General features: G+C 47.7%; 1 protein-coding gene across 1 annotated transcript in view; it reads left to right on the top strand.

Annotated features, from left to right (window-relative positions):
• Nucleotides 1-22,621, top strand: part of RAB44 (RAB44, member RAS oncogene family) — a 34,751-nt gene continuing 12,130 nt past the window's right edge. Inside the window, exons 1-7 of the mRNA XM_037063297.1 lie at nucleotides 1-80; nucleotides 4,297-4,514; nucleotides 17,821-17,932; nucleotides 19,651-19,825; nucleotides 21,040-21,186; nucleotides 21,759-21,849; nucleotides 22,227-22,322. Of these exons, the coding sequence (XP_036919192.1) occupies nucleotides 4,308-4,514; nucleotides 17,821-17,932; nucleotides 19,651-19,825; nucleotides 21,040-21,186; nucleotides 21,759-21,849; nucleotides 22,227-22,322 (828 nt within the window). The 5' untranslated portion in view covers nucleotides 1-80; nucleotides 4,297-4,307. The remainder of the gene's footprint in view (nucleotides 81-4,296; nucleotides 4,515-17,820; nucleotides 17,933-19,650; nucleotides 19,826-21,039; nucleotides 21,187-21,758; nucleotides 21,850-22,226; nucleotides 22,323-22,621) is intronic.

The raw sequence follows: 22,621 nt of genomic DNA, 5'->3' as shown, positions 1-22,621 counted from the left end.
TAACAGTTCCAGAGCTAGTGGGCTTCTGAACGGGCAGGTCCAGGAGAGCGGGCTGCACGCACGGCTGGAGTCTTTGAGAGGTGGGAGCTCCCCTGGGTTGCAATGCTTATTTTCTTTGGAGAGATGGGGATGGGGAAGGCAGCAGTGGCCCTCATGCAGCTCCTATGACGAGGGTGCAAAGGGCCAAGTTCTCTTTTCTTGTGAATTTGGGGCTCTCTGCATGATGTAATGGAGGGCAATGGGGGCAGGAGATTTGGGTACATTACCTGCCCTTAAATGGTCATGTGACCTTGGGCAAGTCACCTGGCTTCTCAGAGCCTCTGTTTGCCTATCAGGTTAGTGAGGGTAGAGAAGTGAGTAAACTGAAACAAGGCGGGAGGTGGGCCCTCAGACCCCTCAACTTGGACAATTTGGGTTGTGTGACTATCGCTATTATGGGCAGTTATTGGAGTAAGTGGGTTGAGAGCCCACCCAGTGCCTCACCCCTTTGGTGAGAAAAGGATGGGAGTGGGGGAGGCTCTATGGCACCTGCAGTCCCTGTGATGTCCCCTGCTGCCGTCCCCACCCTGTCCTCACACAGCTCTCCACTTCCTGACTGAAAGCCCAAGGTGCTCGTTCCCCTGAGGAATCGCAGCAGGGAGCTGATTCCTATGGACGCTTGGGAGTGGGATTCGTTTGCTCTCATCTGGCTTCAAACTTTGTACGACTTCTGGGGCAAGGACTGTGAGAAGGGGTTGTGCTCCGTGTGTGTGTGTGTACGTGTTTTGAGGGGGTTGTGACCAGTGAAGGTGTGCGGTAGCGGTGATCTAGGAAGGGGGATGCGGCGGGGGTGGGGGTGCTGACGGAGGGCGCCCCTGCTGTCTGACTCTAAGGCATGCTGTTCCCAGTGAACGGGTGGCAGGGACATTTGTACACGGGCTGTGAGGGTGCTCGTTATGACTGAATGGAAGCTGGCTGAGGGGGGACAGTGTGTGTGTGTGTGCACATGCATGTACACCCATGTAAGGACTGACGGAAGGCTGTCCCCACTGTGTCTGAATGGCCATGCCTGTAAGTGGGTCACAGATGCCTGCTGGAGCCGGCATGGGTGGGACAGGGGGCGGTAGGGCTGTGAGGGGCAAACACTGGCTCTGACTGATGGTGACAGGCACTCTGAGGCAGTGCTGGCTGCTGGGTACCTGTGGCCTCTCTGTCCCAGGCCTCCTGACAGGCAAGTGGAGGCCACTGAGTGGACTCCAGGGAAAAAAGATGGACTGGCTCAGAGGGCTAATGCTGGGGACTGTGGCAGAGCGGAGGCTGGGGGCTTCTTTTCTATAAATGCCTCCTGAAAAGGGGTTGTGGAGGTGCAGCTGAGCTCCTTCCCGAAAGAGACACTAAGAATGTCCTATGACCTGGAATGTGGCCACAAGGAATGTATTTCAGGATTCTAATCTCTTTAGGGATCCTGACAGACGTGGCACTGTGGCACCCACATCACAGTAGACTCTTCCCCCACTTACCAGTTCGAGAAGCTTCCGTCATGGGAATCTTATCTTGCTGCCTCAAGTGTGTGTTATCTCCATCAACGGAAGTGCGTGTGAAACTTAATTTTCCAAGTCTCACAACCCCGAGTAAAGCCTGACCTCCTTCCCTGCTCCGCGAACCCTGTCCCACTTATGCCTGCTGTGGTGGGCGCCTGTGACCCACAGACAGGCCTTCTGCCACCAAAAAGTGGCCTTGGGTGAAATCCATCCCATGACCAACACGTTCTGCTGCTGATGTCTCTGAGGCTGAGAGCTTCCCTCCCTCAGTTTCCTCATCTGTCAAATAGGGACAAATCATATCTGTCCAGTACCTGGCTTTTATGAAGCTCGAATGTCACCCTCACCCATGTTGTCACCACCATTGTCATTGCCACCTTTGCCAGCCGTCACTGTGTGCTGGGCACAGCTGTGAGTGCTTTACGTGGAGTATAGACTCAGCCAATGGTTGCGGAGTGCAGATTGTACGTGAGGCGCTGTTCTAGGGATCCGGGTTGGAGCAGTGAGCAAGAGTCAGCTCCCGACTCACGGGAGGCTTGTATTTCAGTGAGAGGAGATGGAAACTTTACAAAATAATTGAGTGAAAGAGTATTCTGGTCAGGTGACAAGTGCTAAGAGGAAGTAAAGCCAGAATTGGGGGGTGGCAATTCAACTTTAATTTTGTCGCCCCTGTGTGGTAAATATTTCTCCTTTCATGTCCAGTGAGGAAACTGAGGTACAAGGAAGTTAAGTGACTTGCCCAAGGTCAGACAGTTAGCAAGCGGCAGGACTGGGAGAGGCAGAGTCTGACTTCAAAGCACTGTGCATAGAAGTCACCTCCTTTCTTGGGCCTCCTTTTCCATGTCTATGGGTTCAAGGTCGGGGTAAACTGCCACGGGGCAAGGGCTTCTATTCCTAAGGGAAGCGCCTGCACGCATGCTTGCCACTCTGCCGACCTTCGGCTGGTACTCAGCGAATGCTGGTCACGCAAATGCGCGCCAGATCTTGGGAGGCACTGGGCAGAAAGGAGTCTTCTCAGAAGAGGCGGACTTGTAACTGCTCTGTGGGAGGAAAAAGCCCTGGTTTGTCCCCTTTGCTAAGCTGCATGGAGTGAATACTCCCACAGTGTCTGAGTAGAGCCACTGGGTGAGGAAGGGAGGAGCATGACTGGCTCTAGCGCTCACTCCCTCCGGAGCCTGGCTTGGCTCCAGCGCACCGCTGCTGGTTGACGTCTGTGATCGGGAAGCAGCACCGGAAACAGACTTTGAAGGTCCCAAGAGTGACAGGCAAAGAGACAGATGGATGGGATGGAGAGACAGAAGAGGAAAAGCAGAGACTACTTTAGTTTCAAGTTTGGGGGCCTCGTCAAGGGGGAACTGCTTCTTTCAAGATCTATGCTTTCTGTGGGAGGGAATTTGCCCAAGGCGAGGCTGGGCCAGTGGCTCTAGGCCCCTGGAGTGAGCTCATCATCCCTGAGGCAGAGCCCCCTGATCCTTCCACTCAGCCTGTCTGTTACCTTTGGCCCCAACAGAGAAAGGCCAGAGGTAGTGTGTTGTTCTGTTGCCTCGGTTCCTTTGCACATGCTGTCCACTGCTTCTAAACCCTACCCGCCTCCTTGAGAGCTTGACTCAAGTACCACGGCCCACAGGAAGCTGCCTGACCCTGTGCACATGAAGCCCCTCCCAGCCCATACAGTTCTGTGTACCCCAGACTTAGTCCCCCCAGGGCAGGTCCCCGAATGCCCCTTCCAAACTCCAGCCTCCCTTTCTCCTACCCTGGGGCCTCATCTGGACAAAGCCTTATCCATCAAAATCCTTGTTAATTGACTGGCTGACCTAAGACCTTCAGTGACAGATGAAAGGACCTCAGTTCATGAATTGGACAGCCCTTACTTGAGTACCTACTATGTGCCAAGGAGCTGGAAACAATGTGAACCAAGGTGCACAGTGACATCCATAGGGGAGCCCAGGGCATCATGGAGCCACAGACAAGGGGGTCCTGAACCTTACTTGAAGTTGAGGGTAGAAGGCTTCTTGGAGGAGGCAGACCCTCAGCTGAGGGAGGAAGAGGCACCAGCTAGGTACGGGGGCAAGAAAGTAGGGAGGTTTGGGCAGAGGGAGCAAGGGAGGGAGGAATCTGGCCTCCTAAATGTGGGAAGTGGTTGAGAAGTCTGCTGTGGACTGCCAGGGGTGGGACGGGGGAGGGAAGGATGGGCACATCCCGCAAGGCCACCACGGGGCAGCTCCTGACCCTTGTTGGTGTGTGGAAAGAGCAGAGAAATGGTGTTGAGGAGGAAAAAAAGCTGGAGGTGAAGAGAAACTGAGAGAGGGAGGAGGTAACTCTGGAGGGATCCTCCCCAGAAGGTGAGGTGTGAGGAAATGGGCTGGAGGAGCAGCAGGAGAGACGGCTTGCAAGGTGCTCCCAGGCTCCAGACAGCGAGACTCTGGGTGGCCCTGTATAACCAGCCCGAAGCCCTGAACAGAACCTACCCTGCACTAGGGGCTCTTTTACAGAACAGCCAGAGGAGGCCGGACAGTTGACGTGAGATGTGAAGAAGATGAAGGCACGTGGATAGCTCGGGGAAGGGTATTCCAGGCAGAGGGAAGAGAAAGGCCAAAGGTTCTGGGCAGGGTGTGCTTGAGGCCATGAGGTCAGAGAGGCCAGCAGGGGTCCAGTCAGGCAGGGCTGCATCACCCAAGGTGGGTTTTCTCCAGGGGTCATGGGGAGCCATGGGAGGGATTTCAGCAGGCAGTGACTGTGCTGCAGCCCAGTGCCCCTCACTATTCTTGGTCTCCAGGCCAGAGCAGCATGGAGCCTGGACAGAGAGTGATCCGAAAAGGCCGGAAACTGGGCTCTAGCCGCCGGCGGCAGATTCGAGAGCCCACTGATGGCCAGGATGCCCCTGTGGCTCCAGGGCCAGAGTCCTGGTCCTCCCAGGCAGCTGCAGAACTGCAGACCTTCTTCCAGGCCTGTGGTGCCAAGGAAAGGGGCTTTGTCACCCGTGAGGACCTGGAGGTGAGTTGAAGACCTCGTCCCATCCCCTGAATCCCTTTTCAAGACTTGCCCTCCTGGGAACACAAGGCTTTCCTGCTCTGTCCTCATTCTCTCATCTAAATTTGATCTCAAAAAAGCCTAGAAATTTGTTTATGCTAATGTGTGAATGACTGATAAGGCTTCATGTGTAACCCTCTTTCAGAAACGTTTACATTAAAACATAAACACAAACATAAATATACCTGTCTGGTGTGGCTCAGTGGATTGAGTGCCAGCCTGTGAACCAAAGAGTCACCAGTTCGATTCCCAGTCAGGGCACATGCCTGGGTAGCGAGACAAGTCCCCAGTTGATGGTGTGTGAGTAGCAACCACACATTGAAGTTTCTCTCCCTTTCTTCCTCCCTTCCCCTCTCTTTACAAATAAATAAATAAATAAAATCTTTAAAACTAGATAGATAGATAGATAGATAGATAGATTTGAGAGAGAGAGAGGAAGGGAGAGAGAGAAATAGCAATGTGAGAGTGCAACATCAATCGGTTGCCACCCACACGTGCTCTGACTGGGGATTGAACCCCCAACCTAGGTATGTGCCCTGACGAGGTATCGAATCCATGACCTTTCAGTGTATAGGATGCTGCTCCAACCAAGTGAGTCACGCTGACCAAGGAAGAAACATTTACATTTTAACAACAAAAAGGACTTTAAGCCAAAGAGGTAACTTGTAGATGATATCATTTTAGGCCCACTGAATAGGGAAGTCTACCTTGGGAAGCGGTCAGAGGTCTGGAAATCAAACCATGTCGATGACTGTAAGCTTGAATGAACATAAATCAGCCATGCTGTGTGTCCCAGTAAGGAGTCTTTGGCTGTGGCCTACATCAGACTGACTGATTTTTCTTGGTTTTTCCTTGTTCTCTGCAAAGGGCCTTATGTGGGTTGCTAGAGTCTCACTGGCCTGCCGTCTCCTTCTGATACTGCTCCATGCTCCAGATTTTGTCCTTCTCCCCACAAAACTGACCTTTCCTATAATGCAGCTTCAGGGCCACAACAAGGTATGGATGGTTGATATTAAAATATCATTTTCAAAAGGGTTAAAAAAAGAGTTTCAAGTAAATATAAAATCAGCACTTATCAAAGGTCTTACCTAACTGTTATTAATTAATGAGGGAACCAGTAAGATATTATGATGGGTTTAAAGAACATTTTAGCCCTGGCTGCTGTGGCTCAGTTGGTTGGAGCATCATCCTGTACACCAAAAGGTTGTGAGTTCGATTCCCAGTCAGGGTACATACAGAGTTGGAGGTTTGACCCCAGCTAGGGAACGTATAAGAAGGCAGCCATTCAATGTTCTTTCACACCAATGTTTCTCGATCTCTCTTTCTCCCCTCTCTCCTCCTTCCTCTCTCTATAAAAACAATGAAAAAATGTCACTGGGTGAAGATTAAATAGAAAGAAAGAAAGAAAGAAAGAAAGAAAGAAAGAAAGAAAGAAAGAAAGATAGATTTGAGAAACTAGGATTTTTATAGGCAATTTGACAGAGTGTTATGATAAGGTGGCTTAGTTCAATTTTAAAAATGACTCATGTCCAACATCCCATAAATCTTTGGGGTTATCTGTTCTGCTAGGAAGAAACTGTTTTCTTCTCTCTGGGACAAAAATCTGCAAGTTAACAAGTAACTTCAGTAAGTCTGGGACTTTTAATTTAAGGCAAACAATGAGATGAACTAAGTGCATTTTTCTAGTCTATACATTGCTTGAAAGGACATGCTATCCACCCTATTTCCAAGTTTCAGACTTGAAAACTCTCTCATCTGCTCTGCTGTCTCGAGTAACTGTCTGTCTGTCTCATCTGCCTGGGACTTGAAGGGCATCTGGGATGGGGCACTTTCAGTGCTGAAGCCGACCCCCTATCTATCCCAAGGCTGGGAAACCAACCGGACTCTCTTCCCACCAGCTTTTACCTGCAGCCCCTAGAAATGTGAGGGACTGCCTGCCTTCTTCAGGTTCCCATGTTCTAAGGTGGCTCTCTGTCCAGAAGTGGCCTTCCTTGTCATCTGGCTCCTGGGAGGGTTTGGCAGGCGTTGTCTCCACGTTCCTTACAGAGGACTTGTCACACCTGATTGAAAGAGAATCATTCTCCAATATGACACTACAGTTGCACAACCGATTTACTAGCTGTATCTCAGCAAAAAGGAGGACGGATTCTCACTGAACCTGTGTCAGTGACTACTCTGCCATGGAAAGTAAGGAGATTTGGTAAAAGCATTGGTTTCTGAATCAGGATGGGGTCGGTGAGATGCAGATACCATTTAATATGTTTAATTTCAGTTTACCCAAGCTGTAATCTACTAAACTGAAGGTTAGAGACAACTCAAGAAGACAGAGAAAGAACTTTCTCATAGATCTATAAAAACAAATTAACAAAAATAATACCAATTATATTTCCAACACAGAACCACAACTAGGTTTCCTTGAGCCATTCATTCAGTTCCATGGAAGTAATCAATTCTTGTTCTGCTGGATCTTGGGCAAGCTGGCTGCTTGTGGAATCAAAAGAGCCCTAGAAATTGTCAGCCCACAAGCTCAGTCTGAGGGGTGATTAATGTCAGGGCAGCCTCCTGTCCCCGAGAGAAGCACCAGTAGTTCTGAGAACCTGGTGCGGTGCTTCTCCACCGCTTGTGAGTCTGTCCTTGGTGGAAGACACAACCCATGGCCTGCAGCTTTTAACAGAGCCTCCAGGCAAAGCAGGAACTTATTTAGTGATGAGTTTAAAGGGCTGTGGTTATTAGTGACAGTAACTAATCAGGTCAGAGTGGAGAGAGTCACGTTCTCCCCCGGGGTACCACATGTAACTATTTCACAAGGGTTTGGCCAGGGTTTCCCCCGAAGGTAAGGACACATGGTAAACAGCAAAGGCATTGGGAAACCTCCATGGCCATCCCACAAAGCATGCAACCTCTGAAATGGTCCTATTAATAGCATTTCACCTGTGTAAACTTAGCCTGGGAAAGGCTGAGCATCTCTTCTGAGTTGACAGTTCTTCCTATGATGCCCCTCTTTTCTGCGTCCAAGCCATATTAAACATCAGATCTTGTTACACGTTAAAGCCTCAGTTTTTATTTTCTTCTACGTATGACAAATATTACACTATTTTTCTTTTAAAAAAATATATTTTATTGATTATGCCATTACAGTTGTCCCATTCCCCCTCTTCACTCCCATCCACCTTGCACACCCCTCCCCCACCATTCCCCTCTTTTGTTCATGTCCACGTGTCACAAGTTCTTTAGATTCTGTATTTCCCATAGTATTTCTGCCCTCCCCGCTGTCTATTTTCCACCTACCATCTATGCTACTTATTCTCTGTACCTTCTTCCCCCTTCTCTTCCTCCCACTCTCCTGTTGCTAACCCTCCATGTGTTCTTCATTTCTATGGTTCCGCTCCTGATCTAGCTGTCCTCTTGGTTTGCTTTTGTTTTAGGTGTGGTTGTTAATAACTCTGAGTTTGCTGTCCTTTCACTGTTCATATTTTTTATCTTCTTTTTCTCAGATAAGTCCCTTTACCATTTCATATAATAAGGGCTTGGTGATGATGAAATCTTTGAATTTGATCTTATCTGAGAAGCACTTTATCTGCCCTTCCATTCTAAATGAAAGCTTTGCTGGATAGAGCAATCTTGGATGTAGGTCTTTGGATTTCATGACTTGGAATACTTCCTTCCAGCTCCTTCTTGCCTGTAAGTTCTCTTTTGAGAAATCAGCTGACAGTCTGATGGGCACTCCTTTGTAGATAACTGTCCCCTTATCTCTTGATGCTTCTAGGATTCTCTCCTTCATTTTAGTCTTGGCTAATGTAATTATGCCTTGGTGTGTTCCTTCTTGGGTCCAACTTCTTTGGGACTCTCTGAGCTTCCTGGATTTCTTGGAAGTCTATTTCCTTTGCCAGACTGGGGAGTTCTCCTTTATTACTTGTTCAGGTTTTTCACTTGTTGCTGTTCCTCTTCCCCTTCTGGTACCCCTATAATTCGGCTGTTGGAACGTATAAAGATGTCCTGGAGGTTCCTAAGCCTGTCCTAATTTTTTTGAATTCTTGTTTCTTCCTTCTTTTCTGTTTGGTTGTTTCTTTCTCCCTTCTGGTCCAGTCCCTTGATTTGAGTCTGAGTTTCCTTTCCATCCCTATTGGTTTCCTGTGCATTTCCCTTCATTTCAATCAGTTTAGCCTTCATATGTTCCTCTAATTTGTGACTAAAATCAACCAGTTCTGTGAGCATCCTGATCACCAGTATTTTGAACTGTGCATCTGAAAGGTTGGCTATTTCTTGGTCACTTAGAATTATAGGCTCTGGTGCTTTGAGCTGTTCTTGAGTCATAATGTTTTGCTCTGTTTGTTCCTGTTATGTACGAGGGGCGGAGCCTTAGGTGTTCACCAGGGTGGGGCGACCCAGTCGCTGGGTTGTGACGCTGTCTGGCTGGGTAGTTTGTTGTCAGACTTCCATGCAGTTCAATTTTCGCTGCTGTGGCTGCATTTTTGTTACTAAAACTTCGCTGTCTTTAAATTTAGTTGTGGGAAGGAGCAGTGTTTCCACCTATGCCTCCATCTTGGCCAGAAGTCACTCCTATTTTTCTTTATTGATGATGATCAACTTATTGAAGGAGGTGTTAAACACAACTGTATTAACTAATGTCAGTGAACTTAAAAATGTATTTTTAAAATTATTTATTTATTTATCTTTAGAGGGGAAGGGAAGGAGAGAGGGAGAGAAATATCAATGTATGGTTGCCTCTCATGCTTCCACTGCTGGACGCATGAGAGGCAACTGAGGCATGTGCCCTGACTGGGAATTGAACCGTGATCATCTAGCTCGCAGGCCCACACTCAATCCACTGAGCTACACCAGCCAGGGACAAAAATGTATTTTTTAAATATATGTATACATCACATCTTTATCCATTCATCCATCAGTGGATATTTAGGTTATTTCTGTGTCTTGGCTGTTGTACATAATGCTGCGATGGACATGGGGGAGGATATATCTTTTCACATTAGTGTTTTCATTTTTTTTCAGATAAATACCCAGATGTGAAATTGCTGGATCATACAGTAGTTTTGTTTTTAATTGTTTTGAAGAACCTCTATACCATTTTCCATAGTGGCTGCACCAACCACATTCCCACCACAAGTGCACAGGGCTCCCTTCTCTGCAGGTCTGCGCCAACACTCGGTATTTCTTGCCCGTGGTGCTCTTACAATAGTGGTGAAGTATTTAATGAATATAGAGAAAGATATCCCGAAGGGCTTTTTCACCTAAATTTACTATCTGATATTGGAAAGGCAATATCAAAAGAGCTATTAGAGAAATTTGGCCTCTAGATTAAGATAGGATCATGGGAGCCTGAGAAATAGTACTTGGTCACCTATTTAATCAAAATGGCAACAAAATACAATATTTTGAAGTGAACATAGGAGGAGTAACACAACTGCAAGGGTATTTAACTCTTTCACAAGAGAGGTAGCTTGGAGTTTTTTCTTTTAGAAAAAGTTAGAAAACAAGAAAGTCAAAATATAGATTTATTCTGTTGAGAAATGGGATCGGTTTTCTGGGCAACTTACAAAAAAGATAACTAGAACCTCTTTTTGACCCTTGTTAAGAACTCTAACACCAATTTATCACTTTAATAAAGATGGAACTCAACTCTCATTCTGCATTAATATAACACAGGGCAGTCAAAATTTCACAAATTTTGTTTTCAATTTGGTTTTAAACCCATCAAAATGGAGGCAAATTTGGCAAAATGTCAACATATTTCATAGCTTATTTTCAGACTCAGGTATTATAAATCAAGGCAAATAAGATTTCCTTTCAGAAAACCCTTTACAACTCTCTATACCTATTCAGGTTTTGCCTTTTATATTTTTTCATGTTTTGGAACAACCAAATGCTTCAAGACAAAACCACTTCCTTTGTCCCTTGGGAAGCAAAAACACAGCCCATTTTCCCTGCAGACACACCGGATTCCTCTGTCACCATTTCTAGTATCTCAGACACCTATAGTGACTATAACTGTTAACCAAAGTAATTAACCTCCATTTTACAGAATGAACTTGGGGTAAATAACAGAACAATCTGTCTTATATAAGCATTTCTTTTTTTAAATATATTTTATTGATTATACCATTACAGTTGTTCTATTCCCCCCTTCATTCCCCTCCATCCCCACACTCCCTCCCCCACCATCTCCCCTTTTAGCTTATAACCACGTGTCTCAAGTTCTTTAGATTCTATATTTCCCCTACTATTCTTGCCCTCCCCCCTATCTATTTTCTACCTACTGTCTATGTTATTTTCTGTACCTTCTCCCCCCTTCTCCTCCTCCCACTCCCCTGCTGCTAACCCTCCATGTTTTCTTCATTTCTATGGTTCCACTCCTGATCTAGCTGTCCTCTTGGTTTGCTTTTGTTTTAGGTGTGGTTTTTAATAACTGTGAGTTTGCTGTCCTTTCACTGTTCATATTTTTCATCTTCTTTTTCTTATATAAGTCCCTTCAGCATTTCATATAATAAGGGCTTGGTGATGATGAACTCCTTGAACTTGGCCTTATCTGAGAAGCACTTTATCTGCCCTTCCATTCTAAATGAAAGTTTTGCTGGATAAAGCAATCTTGGCTGTAGGTCTTTGGATTTCATGACTTGGAATACTTCTTTCCAGCCCTTTCTTGCCTGTAAGGTCTCTTTTGAGAAATCAGCTGACAGTCTGATAGGTACTCCTTTGTAGATGACTGTCCCCTTATCTCTTGCTGCTTCTAGGATTCTCTCCTTCATTTTAATCTTGGCTAATGTAATTATGAGGTGCCTTGGTGTGTTCCTTCTTGGGTCCAACTTCTTTGGCACTCTCTGAGCTTCCTGGATTTCCTGGAAGTCTATGTCCTTTGCCAGACTGGGGAAGTTCTCCTTTATTTGTTCAAATACGTTTTCCACTCGTGGCTGTTTCTTTCCCCCTTCTGGTACCCCTATAATCCGGATGTTGGAACGTTTAAAGATGTCCTGGAGGTTCCTAAGCCTTTCCTTATTTTTTTGAATTCTCATTTCTTTATTCTTTTCTGGTTGGATGTTTTGTTCTTCCTTCTGGTCCATTCCATTGATTTGAGTCCGAGTTTCCTTTCCATCACTATTAGTTTCCTGTGCATCTCCCTTCATTTCAATTAGTTTAGCCTTCATATGTTCCTCTAATTTGTGACTATAATCAACCAGTTCCGTGAGCATCCTGATAAACAGTGTCTTGAACTGTGCTTCTGAGAGGCTGGCAATCTCTCAGTCGCTTAGAGTTATCGCTCTGGGACTTTGAGTTCTTCTTGCGCCATCTTTTGGGCTGTTCATGCCTGTTACGTAGCAGGATCGGAGCCCTAGGTGTTCACCAGAGCAGGGCAACTCAGTCGCTGGGTTGTGACTCTGTATGTGGGGGCGGGGTCAACGAGGAGCAATGGCGTCCCGTCTGCCGCCTCCCACCGAGGCCCCCACAGGTGCGGCAGCTGCCACCGTCACCGGGGCCTGCGCGTTTCGTCCCACTGCACGTGAGTGTGCCACCACCGTCAGCCCTCGCCCCCTGGGGCCTGTGTGGTCCGTCTCACTGTGCGCAAATGTGCCACCGAGGTCAGTCTGCCCCACACCCTGACTGGGTCCAGGCCACTTGCAAGCCTAGGTCTGGGGATCCTTCCTGCCCGACCCTGCTCCGCTGCTGGTTCCGCCTCTTTTACCATCCTGGTTCAACGGTTCGTTGTTGTCAGACTTTCGTATAATTCAATTTTCGGTTCTTTGGCTGTGTCTTTGTTCTCCAAAACTTTGTTGTATTCAAACTTGGTTGTGGGAGAAGGCACAGTGTTCCCACCTATGCCTCCATCTTGGCAGAAGTCCTGTCTTATATAAGCATTTCAGTAGACAAGCAAAGCTCTTAAGTACACCGTAACATGACTTTCTATAGTCATACATACCCCTTGTACGACTTTTTAAAAATTGTGTTGAAAAATACCTAGCATAAAACTTACCACTTTAACCACTTTTATGTGTGGTGATATTAAATAATTCACATTGTTGTGCAATCATCACCAGCATCCCATCCAGAACCTCTTCATCTTCCCCAGCTAAAGCTCTACACCCATTAAACAATGACTCCCGTCCTCCTACCTCCCCGATGCTACCTTCTCTGTCTATGATTTGACTCCTGTGGGTCCCTCAGGTAGTCAGCATAATGTCCTCAAGGTTCATCTATGATGAAACACATATCAGAATTTCCTTCTTTTTTAAAAACTGAATGATATTTCGTTGTGTGTATCTACCACATTTCATCTATTTGAGTTGCTTCCGTATTTTAGCTATTGTGACTACTGTTGCTGTGACCACAAGTGTACAAACACCTACTTGGGTTCTGCTTTCCTGTGCATGATTATTGAAAATGCCCGGATGGATTTACTCATTAACATGACCCAAAGATATAGCTGCTCTCCAGCACCTAAACGCAAGAAGCAAAAAGATATGAACTTAAAATTATGCTTAGCATTTAAAGTTTTAGTGGTATATTTTTCTTAATTAACTTGATATTAATTTGGGTTTTTCAAGTTACTAAAGATCTTCAAAACTGTATTTAAAGTGACATACTACAAAATATAAGAACTGTTAGTATAACATTTGTTAGAATAATGAACCAATTTAGTTGAGTACAAATTTAAATTTTTATAATATTAAACATTATATACAGATAATGTTGGCATATTTGACCAATGAGACAAAATAAGAAGTGTAGGACATTCAGGTTAACTAGTTTCTTTACAAAAAATAAACCCAGATGTTATAAAAAATAAAATGTAAGCTTGTATTATATTTTAAAAAATTATATTTTGTTGATCATGCTGTTAAAGTTGTCCTGATTTTTCTCCCCTTTCCCCCCTCCATCCGACACCTCCCACTCCCTGAGGCAGTCCCATGCCATTGTTCATGCTCATGGGTCATGCATGTAAATTCTTTAGCTACTCCATTTCCTACTCTGTAACTACCTATTTGTACTCCTTAATCCCCTCACCTTTCACCCATACCCCCACAAGCCCCTCCCATCTGGCCACCATCCAAATGCTCTCTGTATCCATGATTCTGTCTCTGTTCTTCTTTGCTTAGTTTGTTTTTTAGATTCAATTGTTGAAAGACATGTATTTATTGACATTTTATAGTTCATAGTTTCGAACTTCTTCTTTTTCTTAGATAAGTCCCTTTAACATTTCATATAATATTGGTTTGGTGATGATAAACTCATTTAGCTTTTTCTTGTCTGAGAAGTTCTATACCTGCCCTTTGATTCTAAATGATAGCTTTGCTGAATAGAGCAATCTTGGCTGTAGGTCCCTGCTTTTCATGACTTGGAATATTTCTTGCCAATTCCTTTTAGCCTGCAAAGTTTCTTTTGAGAAATCAAATAGTCTTATGGGAACTCCCCTGTAAGTAACTAACTGCTTTTCTCTAGCTGCTTTTAAGAGTCTCTCTTTATGTTTAATCTTTGGTCTTTTAATTATGGTGTGTCTTGGAGTGGGATGCTTTGAGTACATCTTGTTTTGTACTATCTGTGCTTCCTGGATTTGTATGTCTATTTCCTTCACCAAATTAGGGAAGTTTTCTTTCATTATTTTTCAAATAGATTTCCATTTTCTCACTCTTTCTCTTCTCCTTCTGGCACCCCCATGATGCAAATGTTGAACCTCTTGAAGTTGTCCCAGAGGCTGCTTACAGTATCCTTGTTTTTTATTTATTTATTTATTTATTTATTTATTTTTGGAGAGAGGGAAAGGGAAGGAGAAAGAGAAGGAGAGAAATATCAGTGTGTGGTTGCCTCTTGCACTGCTCCTACTGGGGACCTGGCCTGCAACCCAGGCAGGTGCCCTGATTGGGAATTGAACCAGTGATCCTTTGGTTCACAGCTCATGCTCAATCCACTGAGCTACACCAGTCAGGGCCCTTCAGGTTTTTTACGGATTCTTTTTCCTTCTTCTCGTTTTATGTGGTTGTTTTTTGCTTCCTTATGTTCCAAATCATTGATTTGACTCTTGGCTCCATCCACTCTACTGTTGTTTTCCCGTAAATTGTTCTTTATTTCAATTAGTGTATCCTTTATTTCTGACTGGAACTTGTTTATGCTGTTGAGGTCCTCAATAAGTTCCTGGAGCATCCTTATAAACAGTGTTTTGAACTCTGCATCTGATAGATTGCTTATCTCCCTCTGTTTAGCTCTTTTTTTTGGAGTTCTGATCTGTCCTTTCATTTGGGCCACGTTTCTTTGTCTCCTCATTTTGGCAGTCTCCCTGCACTTGTTTCTATGTATTAGGTAGAGTGGCTATAACTCCCTGTCTTGGTAGTGTGGTCTAATGTAGTAGGTGTCCCGTAGGGTCCAGTGGCCCAGCCTCCCTTATCACCCCAGTTAGGTACTTGAGGTGTGCCTTTTGAGTGGGCTGAGTACATTTTCCTCTTATAGTTGAGCTTTGATTGTTGTTGTCAGGTCAATGGGAGGGATTTATCCAGGCCAGTCAGCTGCAAGGACTGGCTGTGACCACTGGCCACCAACCTCTTCCCTCTGTGGAGGATCAGCTGTGCGGGGCCAGGATGGTGGTGCTCCAACATGGTCTGTAATTGTCCACTGGGTGCATAGGCTCTGGGGTTTCTTGTGTGGTTCAGGACAATGTCAGCCCCCCACCCCTCAAGTGTTTTAACCTGCTCAGGGCCACTCTGCCTGAGCTATAAAGCAATCCGAGATGGCTGCTACTTGTGTTGGGCTTGGAGATTACCAGGCAAGCCAAGCTGTGAACCTAAACTGGCTTCTGTTAATGCCAGGCCTGAGGCCACTTAGCAAGAGTTATGGGGCTGGAGGCTCACTAAGATTGGCTGTTGCTTGTTTGAGAGGATTTAGGAAGCAATGAAGCATGAGCCAAGACCAGCCATTCATATGGAAAAGCAGTTTGTGTGGGCCTGCTGGTTGGGTGAGACTGAGTTTCTGGGGATCTCCACGGTGGGGCAAACAGTGTTAGACAGATTGATAGAGTCTCATATATAGCACCAGCTTCCTGACTCTGTGGTTCTTGGGGACAGAGGCAGGTTAAGAAAAAGGACAAGGGCCCCTGCCTGCATTTCTGTCTGGGAGAAAGCTGTCCCCTAGCTCTCGCCTTGATGTTAGATACTTCAGTCCCTCTCTATATGCCACTGGTGCCTTTCAAGCTGCTACCCTAGTGCTGGAGCTCAGAGGGAGTGAGTCTAAGTAGGTGAGACCATGTGAAGGTTCTTTAAGAGAATGGGACTCCAGAGATTTCTTTCACCGACTCAATCGCTGCTGGTTTTTGCAGCCAGAAGTTGTGGGGACTTATCTTCCTGTGCTGGGGGGCCTGGTGTGTGTCTGGGACTCCTCGATCCCAAGATCTCCCTCCCGAATTTTTATCACCCACATGTGGATGTGGGATCAGCCTGATCTACATCTCCACGCCTCCTATCAGTCTGGATGGATGTGGTTTCTTTAATTCCATAGTTGTCAGACTTCCATTCAACTCGATTTCTGACAGTTCTGAGTGATGGTCGTTCTATATTTCAGTTGTAATTTTAATGTAGTTTTGTGAGGAGGTGAGCAGTGTTTAACTGTGCCACCATCTTGACTCTTGTATTATATTTAATATAAAGCAAACAGATAACTACTGTTTGTGTCTTGTAAACCAAAATTCTTAAACTAATCTAATTTGTCCAAAAATTCACCTTAATTATGTGAACCCTGCTCCTTAAAAGTTTTCTGAGAAAAAAAATATTCCGAGCTAATAATTTCTTCTAAGAGGGACTTAAACAATTAGCGCATTTAAAGCATTCTTTATTTTCTGTGACTTTGGGAAACACTGGACTTACGTAAGCACTTGCTTGTCTCTACAAACCCATCAAGGCAGAGCCCCCAGAAGAGGCACAGGACTGGTAAATTACTGATGCCCTCCAGATGTAGAGAACTGTTCCACATGCACAGTGAGTTAAAGCCCTTTCTGAATTACAGACATGTAGACACACAGACAAAGCGGGAGTCTGGCTTTGTTTCTGTAACTCCAGACATAGCAGGTCAAAAGTCAACACCGAGACGAAACAACTCACCAGTCCAGATCTCAAAGAGCTGTTCTCCTTCCCAGGGGGTACAAAATTCTTAACTAATTGGAGGTCACATGTAGAAAAACAAACAGTACCACACCAACAAAAGATTAGCGAATCAGATTTTCTGTTGTTTTTCAACCAACAGACACTAGGTTTCCAGCACGTAGGCCAAGGAGATCACAGAATAATCAGTCCATAAAATCACTGCTGCCAGCAAAACCCAAAACACAAATTCAACAAAAAGAAAAAGAAAAAAAAGAAACTAGAGAAACAGAGTCAGCAAACTTGAAGTCCTATCACACTTAGGATTCCCTCCAAGGCCGAGAAGGGCTTGGGTTCACTTCTCCCCAGTGTAGTTTATTCAGTCCTGACAGCTGAGTTCACTGGGTCATCTCCATGGAGCCTTCAAAACTATTAAAATATAATTTCCAAAAAGGTAAAAATCATGACCCTTAGGCAAAAATAAAACAAATTAATATCAAAGATTTCATTTAACTCATTAATTAATGAGAGATGTTATGAATGGTTGAAACGGTACTTTAAAGGCCAGGTAAGTTAACAAAGAAATGTCAGAACTAGAGTAGGGAGATTTTTAAAAGCTGGTTAAGGCCCAGCAGGCCATAAATCTTTGGGGTTATCTGTTCCATCAGACAAAAATTGTTTACATCTCGCCTGGACAAAACCTACAAGTTCACCTGTGACTTTATTTAGTCTGAGGCCTTTCATCAGCCCCATGGATGAATTACGAGCATTCCTAGAGTCTAGAAGACCCTCAGGTGGTTTTTGCCCCTGCAGAATACTGCAAGGATGTGCTGCCCACCTTTTGGGATTACTTTCAAGTTCCAGATAGTTTTTGGACACTGATACACACAACCTGGGGAGGATTTGTTACTGCTGTCCTTTATTAGGGTCCTAAGGGGATGAGACTCAGAACAGGTCATTGTTGGTGATGGATGGAAGAAGGGAAAAGGTGTGGAGGAAGTTCAAGGCTCTTCTGAGAGCACTGTCTCAGATGGAGTCCAGGAGTCTCAAGGGCAGACTGTGGCTCAGGTAGGCTATGGGACTCCAAGATTGTGGCAAGGAGAAGTGAGGGGGACTGAAAACAAACACCTTCCATTTTTTGAGGGTGGCCCAGAGCCTTCTCTAGTGAAAATAGTACCCAACCCACTCCTTCCTTGCAGGTGGCCAAGTTCAGCTTCCTGAGTAGGGAGGAGCAGCCGGAGATGATCTTTGACTGGGTGGATGTGGAGCAGAAGGGACACCTCTCCCTCGAAGAATTCAGTTCCGGGTTCAGTATGTCTGCCCTGGGAGGGACTCTGGGGGCATGCAACACAGCCAGGCACCCCCCGTGTGGGGCGTCCAGCATGGGGCAAGGCTGGGCTGACAGGAGGGCAGCAGTGACATCTTACCAACCAGGGGACACTCACAACACCCAAGAGAGAGTTCAGGGTGTGGATGATGGTCCTGATTACTGCGGAGGCAACGATGCTAAGCCTGGGTGGGAAGGCAGATGGTTTGAACCTTATGACTCTAGCCCAGGAGATCTGATCACTTCCCCTCCCACCAGCCAGAGCAGTTCATTGGCTGGGGGCTCCCCTGAGCATTTCCTTCCTCTAAAGAGGTCTCCAGGCTTGCTTGCTGATGCCTCCCTTGTCTTCTCCCCAACAAAAGTCTTCCCTTGAGCAAGACATTACGCACCTCCCATTCTTGAGACCAGGGGCCTTGTTCCTGTCTGTGGAAGCTCACATTCTGGTGTTGGTTAAGGGAATTCTAGGTCCCACGGAGCAGCAAAGGGTGATATTTTTAGTGGGTGGGGGCTTCCCAGGTCCTTAATCCTCACTGGGCAGGGCTACTTCAACACCTGCTCCTTGAGACAGGCCCAAAGAACCTCAAGAACAAGACCAGTGGAAACAATATTCCTGCTGATCTTCTCAGTGGGAAAGACCTTGTGACTCAGGGAATGGAAGGTGTGGTGTCTTTGCAGGGACCCTGCAAAGCCCAGCCCAGCCCAGCCTTACATTAATGAAAACCCATCTAAAGATCTCAGGTCTGCCGAATTCCCAAAAGTTTGGGGGACAACAGGGAGGGAGGCCAGGAATCTGCATTTATGGGGTGGGGCTGCCCAGGAGGTGGTTACTCTGGTTCTGGTGATTGAGAAACTGGGAGAAGGGAGGAAGAATTGGGGCCTGGAATTGGGGGTGGGGGCAGAGGGAACATGGTTGTCCATGCACCCCCTGCAGGGGCCATCTTCGTATCTGTGTCCGATCACGCCCCCTGCACCAGGGACTTCCCAATGCCTGTGGAACAAAATGCAAACCCCTTCCTGGGGCCCACAGGGCAGCACCACCAGATTCTGCTAGCCTCTTGGGCTCGCTCAAGTGCCGCTTGCCTCCTCCAGTGTGCCAGTCTGTTTCCTACCTCAGGGCCTTTGTACCTGCTGCTCTCTCTGCCTAGAATATGCTTCCTTAGGAACCCACATGGCTTGATCCTTCTAGTTATTCTCATCTCTGTTTCAACGTCACTTCCTCGGGGTATTCCTGGCCACTCACTCTAAAGTACTCCCTGTCCGGTTTCTCAATAGAAATACCCTGTTTATTCCTTTAGCCCACTTAGCAAATTTACTTTTAAAAATGTATTCTTTTCAGCACTCACAGTAATAGCTGTTCTACTAGGGCAGGGATTTTGGCCCATTTTATCCCCAGCACACAGTAGGTGCTCAGTAAATATTCTGGGTGAATGAAAAAATGTGTTCACCACTCCAGAGCTGCTGTGTGACTTCCAGGAGGTCTTCTGGCTTCTCTGGGCCTCACACGGCTATCTGTACAATGGATGCAGTGCCTGCCTTCAGTAGACTCCCAGGGTTGACATGAGGCATGTGTGAACATGGCCCTGTGTAAATGTGACCGAAACAGATGTAATTATCTCCCCAAGGGCTGGAGGAGGGCGAGGTGGGAGGTCAGGGACTGAGCCTACCCCCACTCTGCTCCTTTCTGTCCCCTTCTCTCCCACAGAGAGCATCTTTGGCTCCAGCCCAAGCACCCACAGGCTCCACAGAAGGAAGCCACTGTCCTCCAAGCGAGGATCTGCAGTCAGCAGCTTCCCAGTGCTGGAGGAGGCTGAGGCAGAAGAGAAGGAGGCGTTCTTCGCCTTCATGGAGCAGCTGGGGGCTGGCCACTCACTTTCTGAGTAAGGCCTGCTCAGCGTGTGTGTGGAGAGAAGCAGAACAGGCCCTGTGGGTCAGTGTAGGCAAGGACTGAGGACTCGCCTGGAAGAGGTGTCAAGGCTGGAGGTTCGAGGCAGAGCCGCGTGGGAATTCTGGTTTGGCCACTCGTTAACTCTGTGACCTGGGGCAAGTGGCCTAACCTCTGACCTCTGGTTTCCTGGCTGCAGAGTAAACAGAACAGTTGTGGGCTGGATGAAGCAGTGCATGGGATGCCTGCTCAGGAGGCCTGTACCGGCAGCCACCCCCCCGAAGTCCTGCCCTGTATGATCCCTCCTCAGGAGGATCATCAAGTGGGGTGTCAGCCTCCTGAGGGTACTCCCATTCTGAGGGTGCCTTTCTTAACCCCCCAAAAGGTTGATGTCAGGATGTTGATGTCCTGGATTGGGTACCTTTGGAGACAGGAAGGCATTTTCCCCAAACGGTCTCAGGCTCTGGGTTTGTGGGGTTCATTTGTGCTCAGAGAAGAGGGGCCCTGCCTAAAAATGCCCTTCCCCCACACCCCATCTTCCACTGGGACTGTGGGAGCCAGCAAGATGAATCGCACACCCACAGGACTCTGTGAGGCAAGCTCTCAGAGGGCAGGGCCCAGTGTTGTGGGACAGGCAGGGTGGGACGTAGGGGACAGGCTGGCGGGGCGGGTGTGGTGGGGCCATTTACCTACTTGGCAGCTTGGCTTGGGCTCAGCCCTCTGGCATCTACCTTCACGACTTAATTAAACCCGTGTGAAAGCCATCCATGTGCCAGGCCCCAAGAGGGTGCTTTCACTGGGTGTGTCTCATTCTCTGGAGAACTTGCTTGGCAGGTTATCAGCCTCCCTATTTTACAAATAAGCCCAGAGAGGGCATGGTACTTTCCAAAGGTCACACAGCTACAGAGTGGGAGAAGAGAGAAGGCAGATGAAAGCCCTGGGCCGGCAGGCTCCCAAGTGCCCCTCTCCACAGTTAATTACCCACTCACAGGGACACAGAGTCTTGGTGGGAGTTCAGGAAGGGAGTGGGCACATCTGGGAAAGATTCCTGGAGGAGGTGGCATTTGATTGTACCTGCAGGGGTCAATATATTTTTGTAGCTCAGGTGCCCAAGTTTCTTGGAGTGTTGCCATTCATACAGAGAACTGGGGTCCCCTCTGCTTCCTGGTCCCCCTCCTATCTAATCTCTGGCTCTCCTCCCCTCCCCAGGCAGACAGAGCTCTGGCAGTTGTGGGGGAAGCTGAGGCAGGAGGAGCCCCAGTTGGCAGGCAACCTGGAGGGCTTCCTGGCCAAGATGACCAGCCGCCTGCAGGAGGCACGGGCCGACAAGGAGGTTCTGGAGCTGACCCTGCAGAAGTGAGTGGGGGCTGCTGGTTCTCGCCCACTCGAAGCCTGGCATGTAGCGGGAGCTCTTCACATTTTAGTTGATTCTTAATTGAGTTCTGGAAGAAGGAGTGACTTAGGGGACTCCAGGGAGGACAGAGATGGGCCTTTATCGAGAGTCGGAATGCCCAATGCGTCTTGGAGCAGGGCCACTGTTGCGCCCCGCTCTGGGAGCACGGCTCATGTAGATGACAACGCAGGTGGTGACCTGGGGCTGGCATGGGCGCAGCCCTGCAGGAGGTCTGAGCTATGGAGGGAGGGGCATGGTGACAGTAGAAAGTGGGGACAGAGGGTGAAATGATGGGGACCAGGCGACAGGGCCAGGGGAACTAATATCTTGGCGATGGTTACGGGAGTCAGCATGACAGGATTGGGGTGACCAGCATCAGGGGCTCATGGGTCAGGGTGACTGTGACAGGGGTCAGTGGTCTCTGACCGAGTGAGATGAGCCATAGAATGGACTCCAAACCAGGTCCAGACCACCTCTCCAAACCAGGTGGGCCAGGCGCTGATGGGCCGCCTGGCCCACCTCCCACCCCTTCCAGGCGAGACTCAGACCACCGTCGTGAGGTCCAGCAGCTGTACGAGGAGATGGAGCAGCAGATCCGCCAGGAGAAGCAGCAGCTGCAGGCCGAGGTGGGCTCCCTGGCGGCCTGCCCTTCCCCTGCTGGCCTGGCCGTGGGGCTGGTGACCGGCCAGTGTGGGGTAGCAGAAGGTTGCTGGGAGTGGATCCTCTCACTCCCCTGACCAGGGAGGCAGGGGAGGAGTGCCGAGCTCCCTGTCTCTTTCTGCCAGAGCTGGCTGTATCCCCTGGAACTAGTCCCTCTGCTCTCTGGGCCTCAGTTTCCTTGTGGCCACAACCCAGGCCTGAGCCAGGGAAGTTGTGCTGAGGGCCCTCCTTCCTGAGACCCTGCACCCAGGCCCAGGTGGAGGTGAAGTGTGGGGAGGGCTGGCCCTGCTTGGCTGTGTCTTAGATTCTGCATCGCAGGGTCTGAGACCTCTCTGCTCCTCAGAGCGACTCCCGGGATGTGGCCCTCAGCTCCCAGATGCAGGAGGTCCTGGAGGCCAAGGAGCGTGAGGTGCAGCAGCTGACTGAGGGCCAGAGGGAGGTGAGTGACAGGGCCTCCCGAGAGCCGAGTTTCTGAGGATTCAGAGTCTGACAGCCCTCCTCTGAGGATGCCCTGGGTTGGTTGGGCTTCCACATGAGAGGAAGCCCCTGGGAAAGAGGTGTCTTGGGCCCTTTTCTGAGATGAGGCCCGGTAGGGCAGTGGGAGCGCTGAGACAAGAGCCAGACAGCCCAGGTTCAAATCCCTATGGTTCCAATGAAGAGTCTTGCAAACTTGAGGAAATAACTTTGCTTGTCTTGGCCTTAGTTTCTCCATCTGTAAAATAGGACTAGCCTTACCCA

Source organism: Sturnira hondurensis, unplaced genomic scaffold (genome assembly GCF_014824575.4).
Source record: "Sturnira hondurensis isolate 20B ecotype Veracruz unplaced genomic scaffold, ASM1482457v3 Scaffold0014430, whole genome shotgun sequence".
In the NCBI taxonomy this organism is placed as follows: domain Eukaryota; kingdom Metazoa; phylum Chordata; class Mammalia; order Chiroptera; family Phyllostomidae; genus Sturnira; species Sturnira hondurensis.
Note: the sequence above shows the minus strand (reverse complement) of the source record. Positions and strands in the feature narration are given on the sequence as shown.